This window comes from Paramisgurnus dabryanus, chromosome 7 (genome assembly GCF_030506205.2).
Source record: "Paramisgurnus dabryanus chromosome 7, PD_genome_1.1, whole genome shotgun sequence".
NCBI lineage: Eukaryota > Metazoa > Chordata > Actinopteri > Cypriniformes > Cobitidae > Paramisgurnus > Paramisgurnus dabryanus.
Genome location: NC_133343.1, coordinates 502985 through 523544, shown reverse-complemented (window position 1 = coordinate 523544; position 20560 = coordinate 502985). Strand labels below are relative to the sequence as shown.

Genomic DNA, 20560 nt, shown 5'->3' with positions numbered 1-20560 from the left:
GCTTATGTTAAACTGTCCATGTTGTGAACTGAGAGAGAGACCACCGTTCATATGATGTTTATTTACTGTACTGCATTAATGGAAAGTTGTAAAACCTGTTTGTGGTGATAGTTTGCATTATTTGCATAAGTTTTCATGCTGTGACCACGGGTGCAATTTAGGAAAGATGACTATGTGACTTCCATGTAAGAGGACCCGCATCCCATTCTTAGATAAATAAAAACAATACAGTTTAATATGTAAGGTCTTTATACACCACTGATGTAGATTATACTGCACATCTGTCAAGAGATCAGTCAGGTTTCTGATCTAGTTTTCAATGAATATTATTATTTATGTTGTATATTTGTGTTACAATCATATTTGTGTAATGGGTTCAAATTAGTAGAGACATAGAGGATACTTTCTGTTTCATCATACTGTTTCTTAAACACACAGGAAGTGTGTGCGTGTGTATGTGTGATCTCAGGGGGAGGAGTCAAGGATTTCTTATTTCTGTTTCCTCTTTTTTCAATCATGCATGAGAGATTTTGTGCATAATGCAAGATAAGTTTAACTTCACTCCTTCCGCTATATGTTATGAAACTATTCTACAGTTTACCGTGGTTGTAAGTTGTGGTGATCCAGAAAACTGTAAGTACAGCCATCTTTATGTTTCAAAATATTCTTCCATTACTGTATGAACATAATCCGAAAGATTCAAGGTTGTAAGCATGTAGCAGTCGGGAGATTTTAAGTGTTTCTTTTGTCACAAACCTTTAGTAACTATGTAGTAAACTTTGCTAAGTAGTCAAAAGCAGGCGGTTTAATATAAGTGACAACTTACCGTACACATAGTGTGTCATCATGATAATGTCAATGATGTGTATCTTTAGTTCTGTGCAATAACAGTAGACGTGTGTCATGTTTGTAGTCAATAAGGTTTATGTTAATACAAATAAACCCACAATGAGAACTAAAGGTGTAAAAACAAGCCCTAATGTTAACGTTATCTGACCTGGGGTTTAAACTGTGATCAAATACGTAAGAAATACTTGATGACGAGTCATTGAATTATTCAAAAATAATGCACACCCAAGGTGGTAATGTGGCGTGAAGCAGAGTTACTCTGTGGGTGTGCATTATTTTCAGTTATACTATGGGTCTGTTGACTGCTTTATTCTGAAATGTTTCACAGGTGTTGATTATTTTTAATAACCGCACACCTGACCTGTCAAATGTCTTAAAATAAACACCAGAGCAATGTCTTGTCATTTGAATTATGTAAGGAATAATTGACGACGGGCCGTTGTATTATTTGAAAATAATACACTCCTCCGCTTTGCATCGTGCCGCATTACCACCTTGGGTGCGCATTATTTTCAAATTATACAACGGCCCATCATAAATGATTCCTTACATGATGTTCAGAAACAATGACCTGATCTCTGTGATTATAGTTTTAAGCATATTTGTTTGTTTGTGTTATTCACACTGTTATTTGAGTATTTAAATGATCGTTTACTTTGTGGTTGTGTGGTGTTTAAGTAGCGTTTGACTAATAATGGTTTGCTGACTTTCTGAAGTTTACATAAAATCCTGGCCTACGTTTATTCAGAGATACATTCATGAGAAAAGCCTTGTTTCACATGACAGCAACAGTTCTTCACTGTGTTTCTCAGTCTCAGAGGCGTCTCCATCATGGAGGTGACGGGTAAATATGACTTTAAAGCCACAGCGGAGGATGAACTGAGCTTCAGAAAAGGAGATATAATAAAGGTCTCTATCTGTCATCCGGCACACACAGCTCACACATTTATGCAGATGCTTTAATCCATTTATCAGTATGTGCGTTTCTTGGGCTTGAACCCATGACCTTTTGCGCTGTGATGCTCTACCACTGAGTTATATAGAAACACATGACTTATTTATTTAAACCTGAATATATACAGAATGATGATGATTGTTATTATTATTAATGTAGTTTAACCTGTGAGCGAATGAAGTGTGTTTATAATCATTAAATGTTTTTTTGTAGATCTTAGGCACCAATGATAACTGGTATAAAGCAGAAATGAATGGCATTGAAGGATTTGTGCCACAGAATTACATCACTGCTTTTTTCCCGAGGTATCAAACATCTCACGACACAACACAAAAAATACTGTAACATTCAGTCAAATGTCTTTTTCTCAACACTAATACACATTTCTGAAAGAGATAAAACATCAAACTCATTATAGCGCTTGTTTTATATAGGTGTGGTTCTTTAGTGTGATGTTTTGTCATGACTGTGAAGATTGTGCATTTCTGTGGAAGAAGAAACACTTTCTCTTTGTTAGCACAGTTCATCTCTTTCTCTATAAAATGATTAAACCGATTGACAGTTTCATTATTTCATGAATTCAGGATGGGGTCTTTAGTGTTATTATCTGTTCATGATCTGTCAGTTCTGATGTCAGTTTCTCATCAGCTGGTTTCAGGAGAACATCGGCCGCCAAGACTCAGAGAATAAACTCATGTCTCAGCCAATCGGATCGTTTCTCATCCGCGGCTCACAGAGTTCACCTGGTGAATTCTCCATTTCGGTCAGGTACAAACACATTGAATCTCATAGACTTCCACTGATATCAGACGGATAATATTTTCTATCCCCTCACAGAAACATCTGAATGAACAAGATTCAACTAATTTATGAAACTTTATATGTTGTGAGATGCAGTAAAATGTCCTCACAAGTTGGTTGTCTTGATATTTAATTGTTATTGTTAACATACAAATATGTATAGACACACATTCATAGACACACACACTATAGCTCACACTTGTGTTCTTAAATGTTGCTTTGATCTCAGATGACCGCAGTTCATCTCTCTGTGGTTGTTTACTCTCTATGTGTGTGGTTGTTGGTGTCAGACATGAAAATGATGTTCAGCACTTTAAAGTGATGAGAAGCAGGATTGGAGAGTATTACCTCTGGAACGAGAGATTCAGTTCCCTCAACAAACTGGTGGATTTCTACAGCCAGAACTCCATTTCTAAACACAGCCGTGTGTTTCTTCTGACAGAGCAACCGGTGAGTCCATCTGAACCCTGAACTGTACGGCAGGGGAGATTCAGGGGTTGAGTTTTTATTAGATTCAGACAGCAACAACTCAAATAATCTTAGCAACATCTAAGCAATACCCTAGCAACCACCCAAATCATCTTAGCAACCCCAGCAATCACCAAATCATCTTAGCAACACCTGAGCAATTCCCTAGTAACGACCCAACTCATCTTAGCAACACCTAAACAATGCCCCAGCACCCACCCAAATCATCTTAGCAACACCTGAACAATGCCCTAGCAACCACCCAAATCACCTTAGCAACCCCACCTTACAGCTTAACAAACCTATAGCAATGCCCTGGCAACCATCGGAAGTTTGATAGTAAGACTGTAGTTCATCAATCATCTCTCTCTGTCTCTCTCTCTGTCTGTCTCTCTCTCTGTCTCTCTCTCTCTCTCTCTCTCTCTCTCTCTCTCTCTCTCTCTCTCTCTCTCTCTCTCTCTCTCTCTCAGAATCGATCAGATGTTCCACACAGAGAGCAGCCTGTGAAGCCATCAACGTTGTCTCAGGTAGAGCTGCACTCATGCATGTGTTCATGACATGTTAGCAAATCATCTTAACAACACCTGAACAATGCCCTAGCAACCACCCAAATCATCTTAGCAAGACCTGAGCAATACCCTAGCAACCACCCATATCATCTTAGCAACACCTGAGTAATACCCTAGCAACCACCCAAATCATCTTAGCGACACCTGAGCAATACCCTAGCAACCACCCAAATCATCTTAGCAACACCTGAGCAACATCCTAGGAACCACCCAAATCATCTTAGCAACACCTGAGCAACATCCTAGCAACCACCCAAATCATCTTAGCAACACCTGAGCAACATCCTAGGAACCACCCAAATCATCTTAGCAACACCTGAGCAACACCCTAGGAACCACCCAAATCATCTTAGCAACACCTGAGCAACACCCTAGGAACCACCCAAATCATCTTAGCAACACCTGAAAAATGCCCCAGCAACCACCCAAATCATCTTAGCAACACCTGAGCAACACCCTAGGAACCACCCAAATCATCGTAGCAACACCTGAACAATGCCCCAGCAACCACCCAAATCATCTTAGCGACACCTGAGCAATACCCTAGCAACCACCCAAATCATCTTAGCAACACCTGAGCAACATCCTAGGAACCACCCAAATCATCTTAGCAACACCTGAGCAACATCCTAGCAACCACCCAAATCATCTTAGCAACACCTGAGCAACATCCTAGGAACCACCCAAATCATCTTAGCAACACCTGAGCAACACCCTAGGAACCACCCAAATCATCTTAGCAACACCTGAAAAATGCCCCAGCAACCACCCAAATCATCTTAGCAACACCTGAGCAACACCCTAGGAACCACCCAAATCATCGTAGCAACACCTGAACAATGCCCCAGCAACCACCCAAATCATCTTAGCAACACCTGAACAATGCCCCAGCAACCACCCAAATCATCTTAGCAACACCTGAACAATGCCCCAGCAACCACCCAACTCATCTTAGCAATACCTGAACAATGCCCTAGCAACCACCCAAATCATCTTAGCAACACCTGAACAATACCCTAGCAACCACCCGAATCATCGTAGCAACACCTGAACAATGCCCCAGCAACCACCCAAATCATCGTAGCAACACCTCCTTACAGCTGAACAAACTTATAGCAATGCCCTGGCAACCATCGGAAGTTTGATAGGAAGACGTATGTAGTTGTAGTTCATCAATCATCTCTCTCTCTCTCTCTCTCTCTCTCTCTCTCTCTCTCTCTCTCTCTCTCTCTCTCTCTCAGAATCGATCAGATATTCCACACAGAGAGCAACCTATGAAGCCATCAGCGTCATCTCAGGTAGAGCTGCACTCATGAATGTGTTCATGTTATAATCGAATGAATTTTTAGTGGCAGTTTTCTTTTTTGTCTATAGGGGAGACACAGCAATGCCAGGGCACCTGGTCCACCCCACCCTCTGCCCCAACCACCTGCCCCAAAGCCAAAGCCACAGCCACAGGTACAACACACACCTGTCATACAACTAACATCAGGTTGCCACCTTTAGCACTTTAAGAAACAATCTTGGTTCTTTAATTGAAAATAAGGGACAGAATCCACCTTATGTTTGATGTAAATGTGGGCGCCGCCATCTTTGAGCTCCTTTGTGTAAAACTTCCCATGAGCCACTACAGCTAATGGTAGTCGTATTGCGAGGGACACATGTGTGCTGTTTTGTCTGGCTAGTTAATGTTAATTATAAAATCCAGGAAAACCAACATCATTTGTGCAGTTAAGGGTTGCCATAATAGTTGATACAAACACAGTAAATCTCTGTAAAACATTTGTTTTTACTTTTGTTGTGTTTTAAATAAAAATAATTCCCTAAGCTTTTGTCTCCCTCTAGTGCGTAAGAAGCAATGTAATAATATTTTTTCATAAACTGAAAACAATACTAAATATTTTCATGTACAAACACTTGACTGACTTTTCCACTGGCTGTCACCCCGAGCAACAACACAAAATGATTGAATATATCTTCATATGATATATCAGACCACTTCTTCATTTCACCATCGGGTTATACATGGCAGGTGTAATAAATATTTACCATTCAATAATTTTTATGCGTGCTCCCACAACACTTTTCTACCAGCCGGCTATTGAAACAAAAGTCTTGCGCAAAAAAGGAAATACGTCACAACACTTCCACATTTGAAAGTGGAAGACTTTATCCATGTTTAAGTGCTATAACTAAGTCCCCAGTGCTTCTATCAACATAGAAAATGTGAAAAAGATCAACCCAGTTACTTAATTTTGGTAAACCATTCTCTGCAAGCATGTGAAAAAATATGTGGCTCCCCTTGTGATGTCAGAAGGGGATTTTATTATATTAATACCGCCCCTTAATCTGCACTATCCAACCACAGCACTGACATTTAATGCAGAGAGAGAAAATAAATGACAGCACAAATGAGTTTCAATTTGCACCATCATTGCGATCAGTGTTTGCATTTCATCAGCTCACACCCCAAAAAATTCACATTTCTGCTCACACCTACAAAGTGTCAATTTTAACATGTTATAATAAATTATCTCTATGATATTTTGAGCTTAACCTTCACATACGTACTCTGGAGACACCAAAGGTTTATTTTACATCTAAAAAAAATGCCATCATATTTTTTTAAGTGGTAAATATCTTTAAGTGGTAACACTTTACAATAAGGTTCATAAGTTAACATTAATTAATGTATTAACTAACATGAACAAACCATGAGCAGTACATTTGTTACAGTATTTAATAATCTTTGTTAATGTTAGTTAATAGAAATAAACCTGTTCATTGTTTGTTCATGTTAGTTCACAGTGCATTAACTAACGTTAATTTGAATAAAGTATTAGTAATTGTTGAAATTAACATTAACAAAGATTAATAAATGCTGTATAATGTAGTTAACTAATGAACCTTAAAGTGTTTCCCTTTAAGTATGTGGAACAAAAAATGTCTCACACATTACACACAAACCACCCGTCTGTGCAAAAAATGATGAGAAACAGATAATGTTCTTTACAGAGCATGTTGTCTATTAGGCCTATACATTATCTGTGAATGAATGTCTATTAGGATATACAATGACCCTTACAATGATCAATGAGCCAGTAAGTCTTTTTGGGTATCTCTGTGTATTAACATCACTAATCCTGTTGTCAGAGGATAACTTGTGTTAAACTTGGAACGTTCCTGAACAGACAACATTATCACCTGTTTTTGTTTCTGCAGTCGTCTGGGATGTCGGTTCGAGCCGTGTACGATTTCAAAGCAGAAGATCCAGATGAGCTGGACTTTCACGCAGGAGATCTTATTGAGGTTCTAGATCAGTCGGATCGGTTCTGGTGGAAGGGTTGTGTGCGGGGAAGAACCGGACTCTTTCCTGTCAACTACACAAATCCTGTTTAAAAATCCATCAGACATAAAGAGAAGTGTTTTACTTTTACATTCACGCTGAACTTTTACAAGTCAGCATACACACCAGGAGACTGCTGTATTTAATTATAATACAAATCAATTAATCCAGAACATAAAACAACTTTGTGAATCCTGTGAAAGGATCAGGATTTATTAATGAAATCTCACTTAGCTAAACATGATTGTCGTTCAGATAATGTTACACATACATAGTTATATTTAAGGACTTGTGTCTTAAATGCTTCAGCGACGATTAAAGCCAACATGATATCAAAGTCAACACTGTTGAGCTTTTAATTCTTTGTCTTAACTTAAACATATAAAAAAATGTTTGTTTGTTTTAAAATGTCATTGTAGCATTAAAATTTCTCCCGACAGTATTTGGGTGTCATGCATTATTTACTGTATTATTTACTCATTTGAGTCAGACTATACATGCAAAACATTCACTTTTCTGAAGTGAGACTGGCAGTAATTTTATTAAGTTATGTTAATAACAAGCCAACATTCTAATATGACAACATAACCATTTAATTATTAAATGAGATGAAGTGAAACAAACTCATTCTTAAAGAGAAAACATCACAGAATTCATCAGATTTATTACTAACTGAAGTTTATGCTAAGAACCAGCTTTAGTTAAAGGCGGAGTGCACGGTTTTTGAAAAACGCTTTGGAAAAGCGAGTCGGGCCGAGTACCAAAATACATTTGTAGTCAATCAGTAGTAAAGTCTGTGTCTACTAATGCTAGGTACACATCTAAAGATTTTTTACATCTTGTAAGATTTTCAAAATGTGATAGACCACAAACATGAGGACAAAAAAATCTTAGATTTGATCGTTTTGCTCCTTTAGTCTGTGGTGTTAGATCAGGTCTCCACACCAGACAAAATCAAATATTTACGATCCAGCCCCGGACGCCAGATCACGTCAGAAAATATAAATGTACTCGTTTAACAGGCAAGAGGTTGATCGAACATAGCTAACACAAGCAGGACACGAGACAAAGTTTTTATGATGGTAAAGTAGGAACAGAGTTTTATTGATAGACAATCTCAGTTGCATGTCTCAATGTTCAAACTTCGTCTAAACCCGCACAAATTCAGCATGCACTGTTATATCAAAATTGCTTACTAGCATCATCCCATAGACCTTAAGCTTCCATAAACATTCTCTTTATCTTTCTCTGTTTATACGCAGACAGGACAGCTCATGAGACTTCACAAATATAAGACTGAACAATCATGACATTATTTAGACATATATAAAATATAGAAATATAATGATGAATGAATGAATAAATGAATAGACAATATAAATGATAAAATTGATAATAATAATAATAGTGTTGAATAATCAATTATATTGATAACTAATGATTATAAAATGATTATGATGATTATGTAAATAAATGATTAGGAATAAACTAAAAAACACAATAATAAAAATATTCTGCACGTGAGGATCTGAGGTAGGATCCATCATGATGTGTCAAAGACAGCACACCACACAAACAAGAGTCTCGACTGTGAACACAGGAAATCTCACGAAGATCTCGCGATGTCTCTTGTGGCCAAACGTGACTTCACAGTAAACATGGTGAACAACAGGTATAAAGAAATGACATAAATGTGCTTTTGAACATCTCTGATGTCTATCTCACATTGGACTGTACCTGGCTCCTGTGCCATGACTGTAGCTGTTATAGTTTTGTCTTCCATCATCTCGCTTTCTGATTGGATATTGTTTCATTTCACGTGATAATCTCAAGAGTGTGCGCACGTTTATCCTTGTGGGTTCCCCACACATTAGGATTTCTGATTCACGATCGGGGCTAAACATGTTTAATATTTACGATTCGCGATCGGGGCTAAACATGTTTAATATTTACGATTCGCGATCGGGGCGGCTCCGATGCTCTTCCGATCAGATTCGGACACTCTTAACACACCTCACACCAAGAGAAATCTGATAAGATAATCTGTAGAACCATCAAGATAATCGGGAAACAGCTAGGATTGTCAGAAGGGACGAAATCATCCCAAAATCAGCCAGATTATATTTTGTTGTGTATCTAGTGACATCATTGCCTGGGTTGTGTATGTGTGGGGCGGGTCTATCAAAAGAAGGTCCAGATTCTGTTGACTAAAATGAAGAAAACTAAAACAGTTTCATTTCTTTATAATATTTTGATTAAACAAACAGAAAAACAAAGACTCTCCTGAAACATAAATAAATTGTAGGTTTTTTATTTTGTGTGTTCATTTATTAAATAAATAATTATTTTTGTCAAAAATATTACTATGTTATCATGTTTTTATTGTGCTTCTTAGCTGTATTTGTATTATTTTTTATGAAGGCTTAAATCAAAACAAATCAACTGCAGTTTGATTGATATTAATTGGAATGCACAATCAAAAATTAGATTTTTGAAAAATTAAAAAGTTATCTCGATTTGGAACCCAACTCTTCATATAATGTTGCTTGTATTCTCTTTTTTATTTTTATTGCAAAGAACATACAGATCATACATAAAGAATATTAAACATACATTAAGGGCCAATTTGGGTAGCTGCAATTTTGAACATTAAAATTCCAAATTTCATTTCTTATTGGTATACATCAAATTATCAGCCCTTAAGCCAGGAGCGACATTATGAGATTGGTTGAGACCACAAAATAAGGGTGTGCATTATTTTCAAATAATTCAAAGGACCGGAGTCAATTATTCCTCTTATACCACGGTTACCACAAACATTGCTCTGGTGCCTATTTTTAAGACATTTGACAAGTTAGGGGTGCAGTTATCAGAAATTAATGCATACCCACGGAACATTTCTCAGCCAATCAGAATACAGCATTCAACAGACCCGTGGTATAAATGTATAAAATAAAACTTAAATGATAAATCTGTGCTTGTAAAACATTTTGTGGTTTCACATGGAATCTAACTGATCTTGAACTTAATGAGATTTTTACTTGCAAGATGAATTATAGTCATTTATGTATCTAAATATCGGATTCATCAAACTACCCTGACTTGGAATATAAGCTTATTTATGTGAATGCCATATATCAAAACATATATCAATGCCATATTTTAATACAGTGATCATTTAGACTGTCCAACATTGTCAGAAATGTATAATTGTAGATTGCTTTTGTTATTTATACATAATTTATTGGCAAAAATATGTATGGTGCTGGTAATGACATTTTTGTCAAAAAAACTAGCCCTACTAGCTAAGATGATGACTAAGCAAGTGTAGCAAGCTTTCTACATGTAGGGTAATGTACATCATTTTAACTATTAAAGTTATAAATATATATAACTAATATTTCAAAAATGTTTAAAAATACAGAAATACAACACATATGGTAATGACGCATAATAAGTGTGCATGCCCAACACAAAGAATAAAGAGTTGATTTACTTACTTTCTGCCCTTCAGTGTTTCAGCATGAAATCCCTGTGCTCCACTATGTCTTTAGGTTACCATGGCTACCAAATAAACTTTTGATTAAAAACAGTGGGAAATTCCCTTGATGCAGAGTGTGTTGGTAATGACAGCTAAACCATGGGACAGGTAGAAATTAATCAAAATAAAGTACAAAATGCATATATTTAGTTCAAATAACATTTAATTCATATACATATATTTTTTTATTAATTTGTGATAAATAATGTTTGAAATATGGCACGACATGTAAAAACTCTGGTGAAGGACAACACCAAAACACAGATTTTGTACCACAAAACACCAATAAAATGTGATAAAATTATTAGTAAGAGCAGCCATAAAAAAGTCTAGGCTTGTTTAATGAATGGTGCTAAAATGTATTAGATTTCATTCGTTTTTAATAGAACCCTGGGGACATAAATAGGCCCGAATTCTGGGAAATACTCATAAACAAGAAGACAACACAAGAAATAAAGTACATTCATAAAAATAATAAATAAAAAAACAAAGGAAGGGCCATCACTTGAGTATAATCAGATGAAGAGATCAAAGGTAAAGCAGATACTGAATACTGAAATTACATTACAATACAATTCTCTTATGAAGAACGGTTAAGAGTTGAAGAATTTACATTTAGTTGCTTATATTCTCTTTGGAGAAGTTGGGAAAAGATCCAATCTGACGTCATTAATTCCGAAAAGATTTTTCGCTTGAAGTTAACAGTTAGCCACGCCCAACCGGTACACAGGTAAACTCAGGCGAGTCTCTCATAAACCATTCATTCATTCTGAGTGTTGGAAGGGCTTCAGGAGAGATGGCAGATTCCCAGATCGTGTGTATGGAGGACGGACTCATGCCCGCCGATGTGCCCGAAACAAACCCGCGCTTCTACTACAGCGAACAGCAGCGGGTGGCGCTCGAGGCGCTTCTCAAAAACGGAGACGGTGCCTTTAAAACCCTCCTAAAGGACGAAAAAAGCACAGATTTCCTCTCCGCCCGAGAACTCAAGACCATCACCAGCACTTTCATTACATATAAAACCGACGAGGAAGAAGCAAAACCGGAGACCAAGGCGCAAAACGATGACTCGAAATCCATGCGCTCCACATACTGGCCACAGATGTCGGATACGGAGGTGCCCGCGCTGGATATGGGGTGGCCCTCATCCGGGATCTTCAGAGGAGGGACCCAGATCACTGTCTACACACACCCACCCAAAGAAAACGACCCGCACATCAGACAAGTTGTGAGGAAATTAATCCAAGAATCCTGCAAGGTCAGCAGATGTGTGCGCTTAAACATTAACACGGGTGACACTTACACACCATTACCATGGTAAACATACACTTACTTCTGTTCTAGTCTTATGTTGTTGGTTTAATTTAGTTATAGACAAAATATAGAAACTACAGTAAATGTTTTAAAGGGATCCTCACTGTGCGTTATTATAGTTTGTAAATATAAAATCCTCATCATTGATGATATTCAGACAACAGATATTAAATCATGATTTACTTTATCAGAAATGTCTTTAGTGTTGTAGTTATCTGAGGTTTAGTGTCTGAATCAAGAGCACAATCTCATAGTTAAAAGATTTGAACTCAAAACCTTTCAGCTCCCCACCCTGAACTTTACCCCAGCTGCCTGTGTCACAATCATTTATCTTTGCCCTATTGGATATTTCAGGATCTTGTTCAGACTTGATCCGTGTGTTTTTCCGGCTGTTAAGCGTCATAGGAGTTACTGTAAAGGTCGTTTGAGTTGAGTGTTGGAGTGTCAGTATTTCAGTGTGTTGTGATATCTGCGAGGTTAGATTGACAGATTAGTGTCTTAACACATTAAACTTATGTTGTTCTTATCTGTAAGAAAAAGATTTTATAAAGTACAAAAGTGTTTTGTGATCTAGCAAACATTAAGAGACTTTATATTCAAAGCACATCTTTAGACTTTCTGAACAATCAGGTGAGATTTAATTAAAGCAACATTCTAGAATAAAGAAGAGTGAAAGTGAAATGTGTGCCACACCTGTCATTGTGTGGAGTGACCTCAAGTCCTGAACATCACCTGAGATCTACAAAACATTGAGGAAACGTTTGAAAAATCACAGCGTTCAATCATAAAACACATATCAATCATGAGAACGATTCAATGCGTCATCTTTTATATTAATAATATGAACAGTGTACTGCAGTATTTTATTGTATTAATATGACAACAATGAAACTTTAAATCAAATTAAATTGTGCTGAACTCTCTAATAGGCTTCATTTTATCATTTCACATATGCAACACATCCTAGTGTGTTTCTTTGAAATGACATGACACTCTCTGAACTTTCCCTTTACATGTGTGGAGAGATGATGTTTTTGTTGAAACATTAACCACATTTTGGTGATATTTTATATCAGAGATTTTATCAGCAAGGTTCACAGTCCTGCAGAGTTTAAGCTTCAACTTTAATCATCATCTAGATCTTTCGGACTCTTAAACCCCATTCACACAGACCTCTGGTCCCAGAAAATACCCGTAAAATTGCCAGACAAGCGTCTGTGTGAACAAAAACTCGTTCCATTAATATTCTGGGATCGTTGCCGGAAAGAGGACCTAGTAAGATACGCGGGTAACCCTCTGTGTGAACAGAAAGACGCAAGAATGCCGTAATGGGCGTGTCAAAGTGAGGACGCGCGTGTCATCATCACAACACAAGTTATGGTTCAGCTCCTTACAACGAGAGATAACATGCATATAAACATTCACCACGAGAAATGTTGCAAACTAGATTGAAGCAGTTATCAGGAAATGATAAATGAGACGCATAAACAATGACGCACGTGCCCGTAGTGAGGACGCGCGTGTCATGGCAACATGAAGTTGGTTCAACTCTTTAAAATGAGGAATTTACAACATTCACTACGAGAAATGTCAGCAAACTGGACTGAAGCAGATATCAGGTAAGTTAGCTCGTTACTTACTGCGTTGAAACGGAGATCATTCAGCAGCATAAAAGAATATCGCGTCACGTGCTCATTTGAGCTATAATAAAGGAAAATACCCGCGCGTCATCCTAACAAGATATATCGTTCAGCTCCTCAAAATGCGGGTTTTAAATGCATATAAACAATCACGATGAGAAATGTCTGTAAACTGTATTAAAGCAGAGATCAGGGAGCTCGTCAAATATCCACTCTGAAGCTGAGATCATTCACCAGCATTAGAACTGTGCGTTCACGCGCTCCTTTGTAGTCCTATCATAAACAAAAATGCACGCGAGTTGTTTCTGGAGAGAGAAAAAATAAAAAATATGCAAACTTCAGACGCTGCGTAGAAGAGAGGGCGGGACTTTCAACAGGTCACGTGTCTTTCCGGGATCATGTCAGTGTGAATGAATAAAATATCAAACTGTCCCGGAAAATTCCAGGAGGCCTGTCCCGTGTATCTTACGGCATATCTGTGTGAAAAGGGCTTTAGAAACATCCAGACAGATGTGTAGGAGCAGTGCACTGTAGACCTCCAGGAACAGATATAAGATAAAGAAATGATATAAATGCTACAGATGCCCTGTAGAGCAAGAAGAAACAAACAGTGTTGAGATCTTTGTCTTTCAGTTCCAATAGCATTTCTATCACATGACACCTGGAGCAAAAAATTATATAATCAAATCTTCTGATCTATTTTCTTGCAGTACACACACACACACACACACACACACACACACACACACACACACGTACAGTTACAGTATGACCCTTAAACCCAACACAGACTGAAACTTATTTTAATTTCATCATGTCTTTGAGGAAATATCTGTTGTATTTACAATTGTGCGTGTTGTTCAGGTGATTGCTATTGTGATGGATCTGCTGACAGACATACAGATTCTACAGGACCTGTTTGAGGCATCCAAGCGTGGTGTGCCCGTCTACATTGTGCTGGATGTGCAGGGAGCTCCACACTTTCTCGACATGTGCAATCGACTAAAAGTTGGTGCTAGAGAGCTGAAGGTACACACACAAACACACACACACAAAGAGATGGATACACACACAGACACACACAGAGATATACACACAGACACACACACACACACACACATACACTTACAGACACACAAAGAGATACACACACAGACACACACAGAGATACACACAAAGAGATACAGAGATACACAGAGACACACTTACAGATACACACATACATTTTTGTGATGGTTGCTCATTTTGTGTGTAATTTGTATCAAACTGTTGATGATTTGTCTGTTTGTGTCAGTGAGTAAAGCACAACAACATTAAATCATCTGATGTGTGTCTCACAGAATGTCCGAACTCGAACCGTCAAGGGCATTGGATTTGATCTGTCATTTGGAAAAATCCCAGGAAACGTTCACAGCAAATACATGCTGATCGATGGAGAAAAGGTTGTGTTTGGGACGTACAGGTTAGTTTGTGTGCAACATTAAAGATGCTGTAGAATTTAAAAACTGTACTTAAGTAGACATAGATGAATAATAAGAGTTGTGTAAGTGGTAATGACATATCATGAGCCTCAAACACGATTGTTTCCTCCTTCTTATGTAAACCTGGTGCATGCAAAAGACCGCTGGAAAACAGACCAATCACAACATAACACTGACTGTGTCGTTACAGTCCAGATGTACACCAACAACATTAAATTAATTACAATGTTGTTACAATGCTAAAAACAAAGTTGTGACTGCTGACTTAGCGCTATATGCTAGTTAATGCTATATGCTAGCGTTTAGGCTGAAGTTCTACTATTAACGTTATAGTTACGTTATGCTGAAAAACACAAACTTATCACTGAGAAACAATCTCCAATCAATTGATTATTCCTCAAAATCTGATAGAGACTCAAGCATAAGATCTGTTTACACACACACACACAGAGCTACTGAAGGAGAAACAGCCAATCAGAGCAGAGCTCAACATTATTATTCATGAACCTTCAAATGAGGTAATAATAGACCATTTCATTATAAAGACAAATCCTAGGGTTGTAAATGGACATGAAAAACTGACTCTGGATCATTTTTATACCTAATAAAGCCACAAACCTTCTGTGTAGATATCAGAGAATAATTTAACAGATTATTATAATGCATTCTTTGGCACCTTTAAGATTTACGTTGACAAACTTCAGTAAAATGCCCCCACAAACAAATGATGCTTCATTTGTTAAAAGTTGACTATGACATGTTGAAGTTTTCTTGAGCTATAAACTTTTAATGCAAATTATCACTGTACAAACCAAAAATAAACATGAAACAATATATATATATATATATATAGACCGTTTCAGCAGTAACAACATAAACAAGCGGCTTTCGTGGTCATCATGTAACTTCCGGTAAACTCTGTGAAAAATAAATAACAAAGTCAGTAGTTTATTTAACAAACAAAATAAACAACACATAGATTAGATAGGAACGCAAAACATTTTCTATTTTCGACGAGATATTTGTTTAAGAGTTAAGTTTCAGCAACTAGTTAGACCATTAAACAAACAGAAAACGGAAGATAAGTTCGAACCTTACCAGACGCATATCACCGCACGTGCGCCCGATGAAACGGTATATAAATAGCTCTGTTAACGTTTGGTGTAGTTGAGTAGCAGTTTTTGTTGCATATTAACATGAACACAGACCTGAATGACTCACGGTGGTTTGAGACCCTATACATTTAAATCATATACTACTCATCATAATGAAGCACAGACAGACTGAAAGAGGAACTAAGAAAGTGGTTAGTGGATTATATCAAAACTTATATCAGCATGATCTTATTTTAGTGCATTTGGATCTTCACCTCTGATAAGAAAAGGACGGATGAATTGAAGGTTGTGTTTTGTCAGTAACTTTAATGCATCTCACTTCTGTAAAAATGCACTTCTTGGTTACAGTGTCATATGAATGAGATTGCAAGTTTCAGAAACAAAAGAAGGGAGGCGACAAAATAATCTACAAAATAACTGGACCCATATCCATGAAAGATTTTAGTGCAAAGAGTTGCTCCCAGTGACACAATTTTAAGAAAAATCTTATAAATTTGGGCCTTTCCTGTTAAAATGAAAGAAAAGAGTAAAGAAAGAAGTCATTCAGAAAGCATCTTAACCATTAAAAGAGGTCTTAATCTCCAAAATTGTTATGAGTATAGACGAGGACTTTTAGGAGGTTTATAAGTTTCTTTAGCAGCAGGGAAGGAAGACAAACCTTAAGAAGGAGACAAAAAAGTGTTGCACATTAGTAAATAAATGTTATTTCTAGCAATCATATTCAAGATTAAACTGTAATAATGAAATTAACTCGGCACGAGTCATCATAAGTAAAAAAGGAAAGTAAAACTGAAGTTCAAACTGGAACAGATGACGCTGTTTAACTAGAAAGAGAAACCTGCAGTTACCTGCAAATGAAGCAATAAACAGACAGGTAACTGCTGACAGGGCGTCATACACAGCAATGCATTAATGAGTATAAGATAACATTAAACCTATGAGGATGTAAAGTGTGTGTACACATATATAATGTTGTGTTTATCTTGCAGTTATTCTTGGAGTTGTTCTCGGATGGATAGAAACATGATCACTTTGATGTCCGGTCAGGTGGTGGAATTCTACGATAATGATTTCCGTGAACTTTACGCCATCTCTGACAAACTCGACCTCTTTAAAGAGTTTCACCTCACTACGCCTCAAACGGGGGCGCTGGCACAGGCCGCAGTGACCCGACGACCTTTAAACACCACCTCACGCTTCCAGGTCAATCTAGGAGACATGTCACGCGGCAACGTACCGGCACACAAATACCACAACCCCAAATACCTGCTAGCCCTCGGACAGATCCCAGATTCCAACCAAACCTCAACACTGGAAGTCTTCCTCAATTCACTGGAAACGCCTGCACCGGATCAGCAGGATCAGCTGGATGAACAACCGGAAAACCCAACATCATCTCAGACCGGCTCGGAGGAATCCAAAGGACTCCAGAAACAGAGCTCAAAGAAGAAACGTGGGTTTTTTTCCGGTGTTTTTAAAAAGAAACCAAAGAAAGAAAATAAACCTCCTATGGAAGCACTTGATCCAACAGACACAACTACACAAACACACACTACGGACAACACAACTAAACAAATACACACTACAGACAACACAACTAAACAAATACACACTACAGACAACACAACTAAACAAACACACACTACAGACAACACAACTAAACAAAAAGACACCACAGAAGAACAGACAGATGAGAACTCTAAAATGAATGACAAAGTAAAAAAAAAGAAAAAAGGTTTAAATGTTTTTAAAAAAGCAAAATAAGTATTATAAGTTAAGGACTCTTTCATAAGAGTGATGGGTTTTATGTTCTTAAGGGACGCACAACATTTACCTCTACACAACTCTGAATGTATCTCCTAAAATCATTTACTACTCTCCCTATGGTGAAAATTAAGTTTTAATTGTTGTTTATGTGGTGTTTTTAAGAGCACCTATTTCATTGCTGGAAATCAAGAATATTTGATGTATTTGGTGTAAATCATAAGTGTTTGTGTGGTTTATGGTTCATTATTTTCCACACCGTACATTATTGTTGCTCCTTTATGCCCTGCCTCCCTCAAACACTCTCATTTGTTACAAAGCTCATCGATCTGAAAAGTGCTGTGTCCTCTGATTGGCCAGCTAATCTGTACGTTGTGATTGGCCTGAATACCTCTGACGTCAGCTGAAAATGTAACGCTTCTTACCATGTTTTGAAGATTCGCTCACAATGCAACGCTAACAGGAGTTAATATCGTCTTTACTACCTTATTAATACGAGCCGAATCTGATCCAGAAAATGCAGATGACCAAGCTGATCGATTAACTTTACCAGAGTAGCTTAACCAGGACGTAACAGATTGGTAAGATAAGAAAACTAAAACATTAAACTATGTCTGCATTTGTGATCAAAAGTGTTTGAATCATGGTTTAGTCCAGTGGTTCTCAAACTGGGGGCTGTGGTCTTTAGGGGAATGCGAGATGGTGCCCCAGTTTTATGACATTTTATGAAATACATGAATTTATTTTAAATTCTGTGTAATTAAACCTCAGAAAAATAAGGCCAGTAGCAATTTACATCGTATAATTGAATGGGTTTTTATTTAAATTTTAAGTTTTAGAATGTTTTTTGTTATACATTTGGGGGGGCATGAAGGGATGTAAAATACACAAGGGGGGCCGCATGCCGAACAGTTTGAGAACCATCGGTTAGTCAGTAGTTAATTCTTAAAATATGAAATCATCAATAACTTACAGGCTGTGAGTGAGAAGCGGGAGGAGTTATGATAATGAGCGTCGTGTCCACGTCAACAGGCCCAGGAAGTAAACCGTTGCCTACAATCTGTGGGTTTGGTGTAGTCCAAGAAAAGAGATTTAAGTTGGAGACGATAACTTGCGTCATCATTTACTTTGGGGTTTGTACCTTTACATATCGTTAACATGAACTAATACACACTTGCTCTAAGCCAAGTGCAAATTCATCCTTTAACACCACTGCTGAGCATTTTCTCCATAAAATTGGAGACCGTCTCATTTCTGTGGTTTAAAATCGCCTCAGTTTCCTAATTCACAAACATGTAATCAATCAATCACATCATCACAGTTAAACAAGTGGATCAGTTCGAGTTATAGATATTATTTGTGGATGTCGCATAGACTCGGCTCTGAAACGATCTCAGCACCGCTGCTTTATCTCTGTTTCTGTGATGCTCACATGTGCTGTGTGAATGCTCTCTAACCCGTTAACATCAGCGATTGAAGATTAGTGCTGCAAACACAAATGCATTGTGTGAAACCAAACTTAGCAGTTATGTGTCTGAAACTGATGAATGTAGCAGCTATTTACAACTAATATCTAAGCTCTGAGGTGGGTGGAAAGAGTGGAGGCGGGGACTAATTTGCATATTCATAGATCTGCTTATACTAAATGAGGTACTGTAAGGGTGTAGAGTTACATTTCATCTGTTTTAAAGCATGAAGAAATGACTGTGACAGGTAAAAGTTTGACATATATGCTATTATGATGCTCAAAGATGAGTTTTAAATAAGAAAATGATCAAGAGATTTACAGTTTCAGATCTCTAGAAAGTTGATTTTATATGGACAGATGCATAGTCAATAGTTCATCAGCTCAGAGATATTTTACTCAATAGTTTTATTTCTGTCATTATTATTTGTTGTTACAAGCCAATCATTATTTTTGTTGGGTTTTTTTGCGAAAAAAAGATGTAATGAAGCAGGAAACAGAAGCACCATTGAGTTCCATAGTAGGAAAAAATACTATTAAAAAAGTACATTTCACAGCGTTTTTCGTCAGATTCAGATCTTCTGTGACAGATCCACAAAGGTCTTGACATGGAAACAGGTTCTCAATGCAGAGGGTTTGCATTACTAACAAACAAGTGAAATCAATATTTTGTGTTTATGTTTTTTCATGTAAAATAATAATATAATAAAATCATTCAAAGAAAAGTCTCCCCAGGATATAAATACAAGCATGTTTGTGTTACACGCAGACACAAACACACACGCATAGACATTATTGTTTTATACTACACAAATTGTATATTTTATCCACTCACTCATTTATAAAAAATACTGTTTAGTATTTTGGCCTTAAGGACACAGGAAAACCACGTTTATGTTGTTATTGTATATCATTATACAGTCAATACGGTTACACTTTATTTTGATAGTCCACTTTAAACATTCTACTAACTATAAATAACTTTGCAACTATACGTCAGTTAACTGTCACTAGTGTATTAGTAGACTGTAGGGTTTGGGGTTAGGGAAGAGGTTTGGGTTAGTGGAATAAGTTGACATGCACCTGCAAAGATACTTATAGTTAGCTGAATATCTGTTGAGATATCATCACAATAAAGTGTTAGTAGATATTAAGCAGACACTCTACTAATTCCCTAAAGATTGGTAGTTGATAAGTAGTTGCAAAGTTACTTATAATTAGTCAAATGTCTAAAGTGGACTATCGAAATAAA

At 37.2% G+C, this 20560-nt stretch overlaps 2 protein-coding genes across 3 annotated transcripts; both read left to right on the top strand.

Moving 5' to 3' along the window:
* Window positions 1-488: 488 nt before the first annotated feature.
* On the top strand, window positions 489-7430 carry grap2b (GRB2 related adaptor protein 2b). Of its 2 annotated transcripts, XM_065242916.2 has the most exons (9): window positions 489-633; window positions 1662-1758; window positions 2018-2109; window positions 2453-2572; window positions 2896-3055; window positions 3544-3600; window positions 4884-4940; window positions 5017-5100; window positions 6865-7430. In XM_065242916.2, exons 2-9 carry the CDS (start codon window positions 1681-1683, stop codon window positions 7039-7041), a joined length of 825 nt encoding a protein of 274 aa, XP_065098988.1. In that variant the 5' UTR covers window positions 489-633; window positions 1662-1680; the 3' UTR covers window positions 7042-7430. The 2 variants fall into 2 exon arrangements, with proteins under 2 accessions (XP_065098988.1, XP_065098989.1); XM_065242917.2 differs by lacking the exon at window positions 3544-3600.
* A 2829-nt stretch (window positions 7431-10259) lies between these two features.
* Window positions 10260-20256, top strand: fam83fb (family with sequence similarity 83 member Fb). The gene is made up of 4 exons (XM_065242915.2): window positions 10260-11787; window positions 14348-14512; window positions 14824-14945; window positions 17069-20256. The coding sequence occupies exons 1-4, from the start codon at window positions 11326-11328 to the stop codon at window positions 17841-17843; spliced, it is 1524 nt and encodes a 507-aa protein (XP_065098987.2). The 5' UTR covers window positions 10260-11325; the 3' UTR covers window positions 17844-20256.
* Window positions 20257-20560: the final 304 nt, after the last annotated feature.

Coding starts and splice junctions, on each gene's coding strand:
- grap2b (XM_065242916.2), top strand. CDS start 1,681: ATGGAGGTGACGGGTAAATATGACTTTAAAGCCACAGCGGAGGATGAA. Junction 3,601..4,883: donor AGCCATCAACGTTGTCTCAG/GTAGAGCTGCAC, acceptor TCTCTCTCTCAG/AATCGATCAGATATTCCACA. Junction 5,101..6,864: donor AGCCAAAGCCACAGCCACAG/GTACAACACACA, acceptor TTGTTTCTGCAG/TCGTCTGGGATGTCGGTTCG.
- fam83fb (XM_065242915.2), top strand. CDS start 11,326: ATGGCAGATTCCCAGATCGTGTGTATGGAGGACGGACTCATGCCCGCC. Junction 11,788..14,347: donor TAATCCAAGAATCCTGCAAG/GTCAGCAGATGT, acceptor CGTGTTGTTCAG/GTGATTGCTATTGTGATGGA. Junction 14,946..17,068: donor GTTGTGTTTGGGACGTACAG/GTTAGTTTGTGT, acceptor TTTATCTTGCAG/TTATTCTTGGAGTTGTTCTC.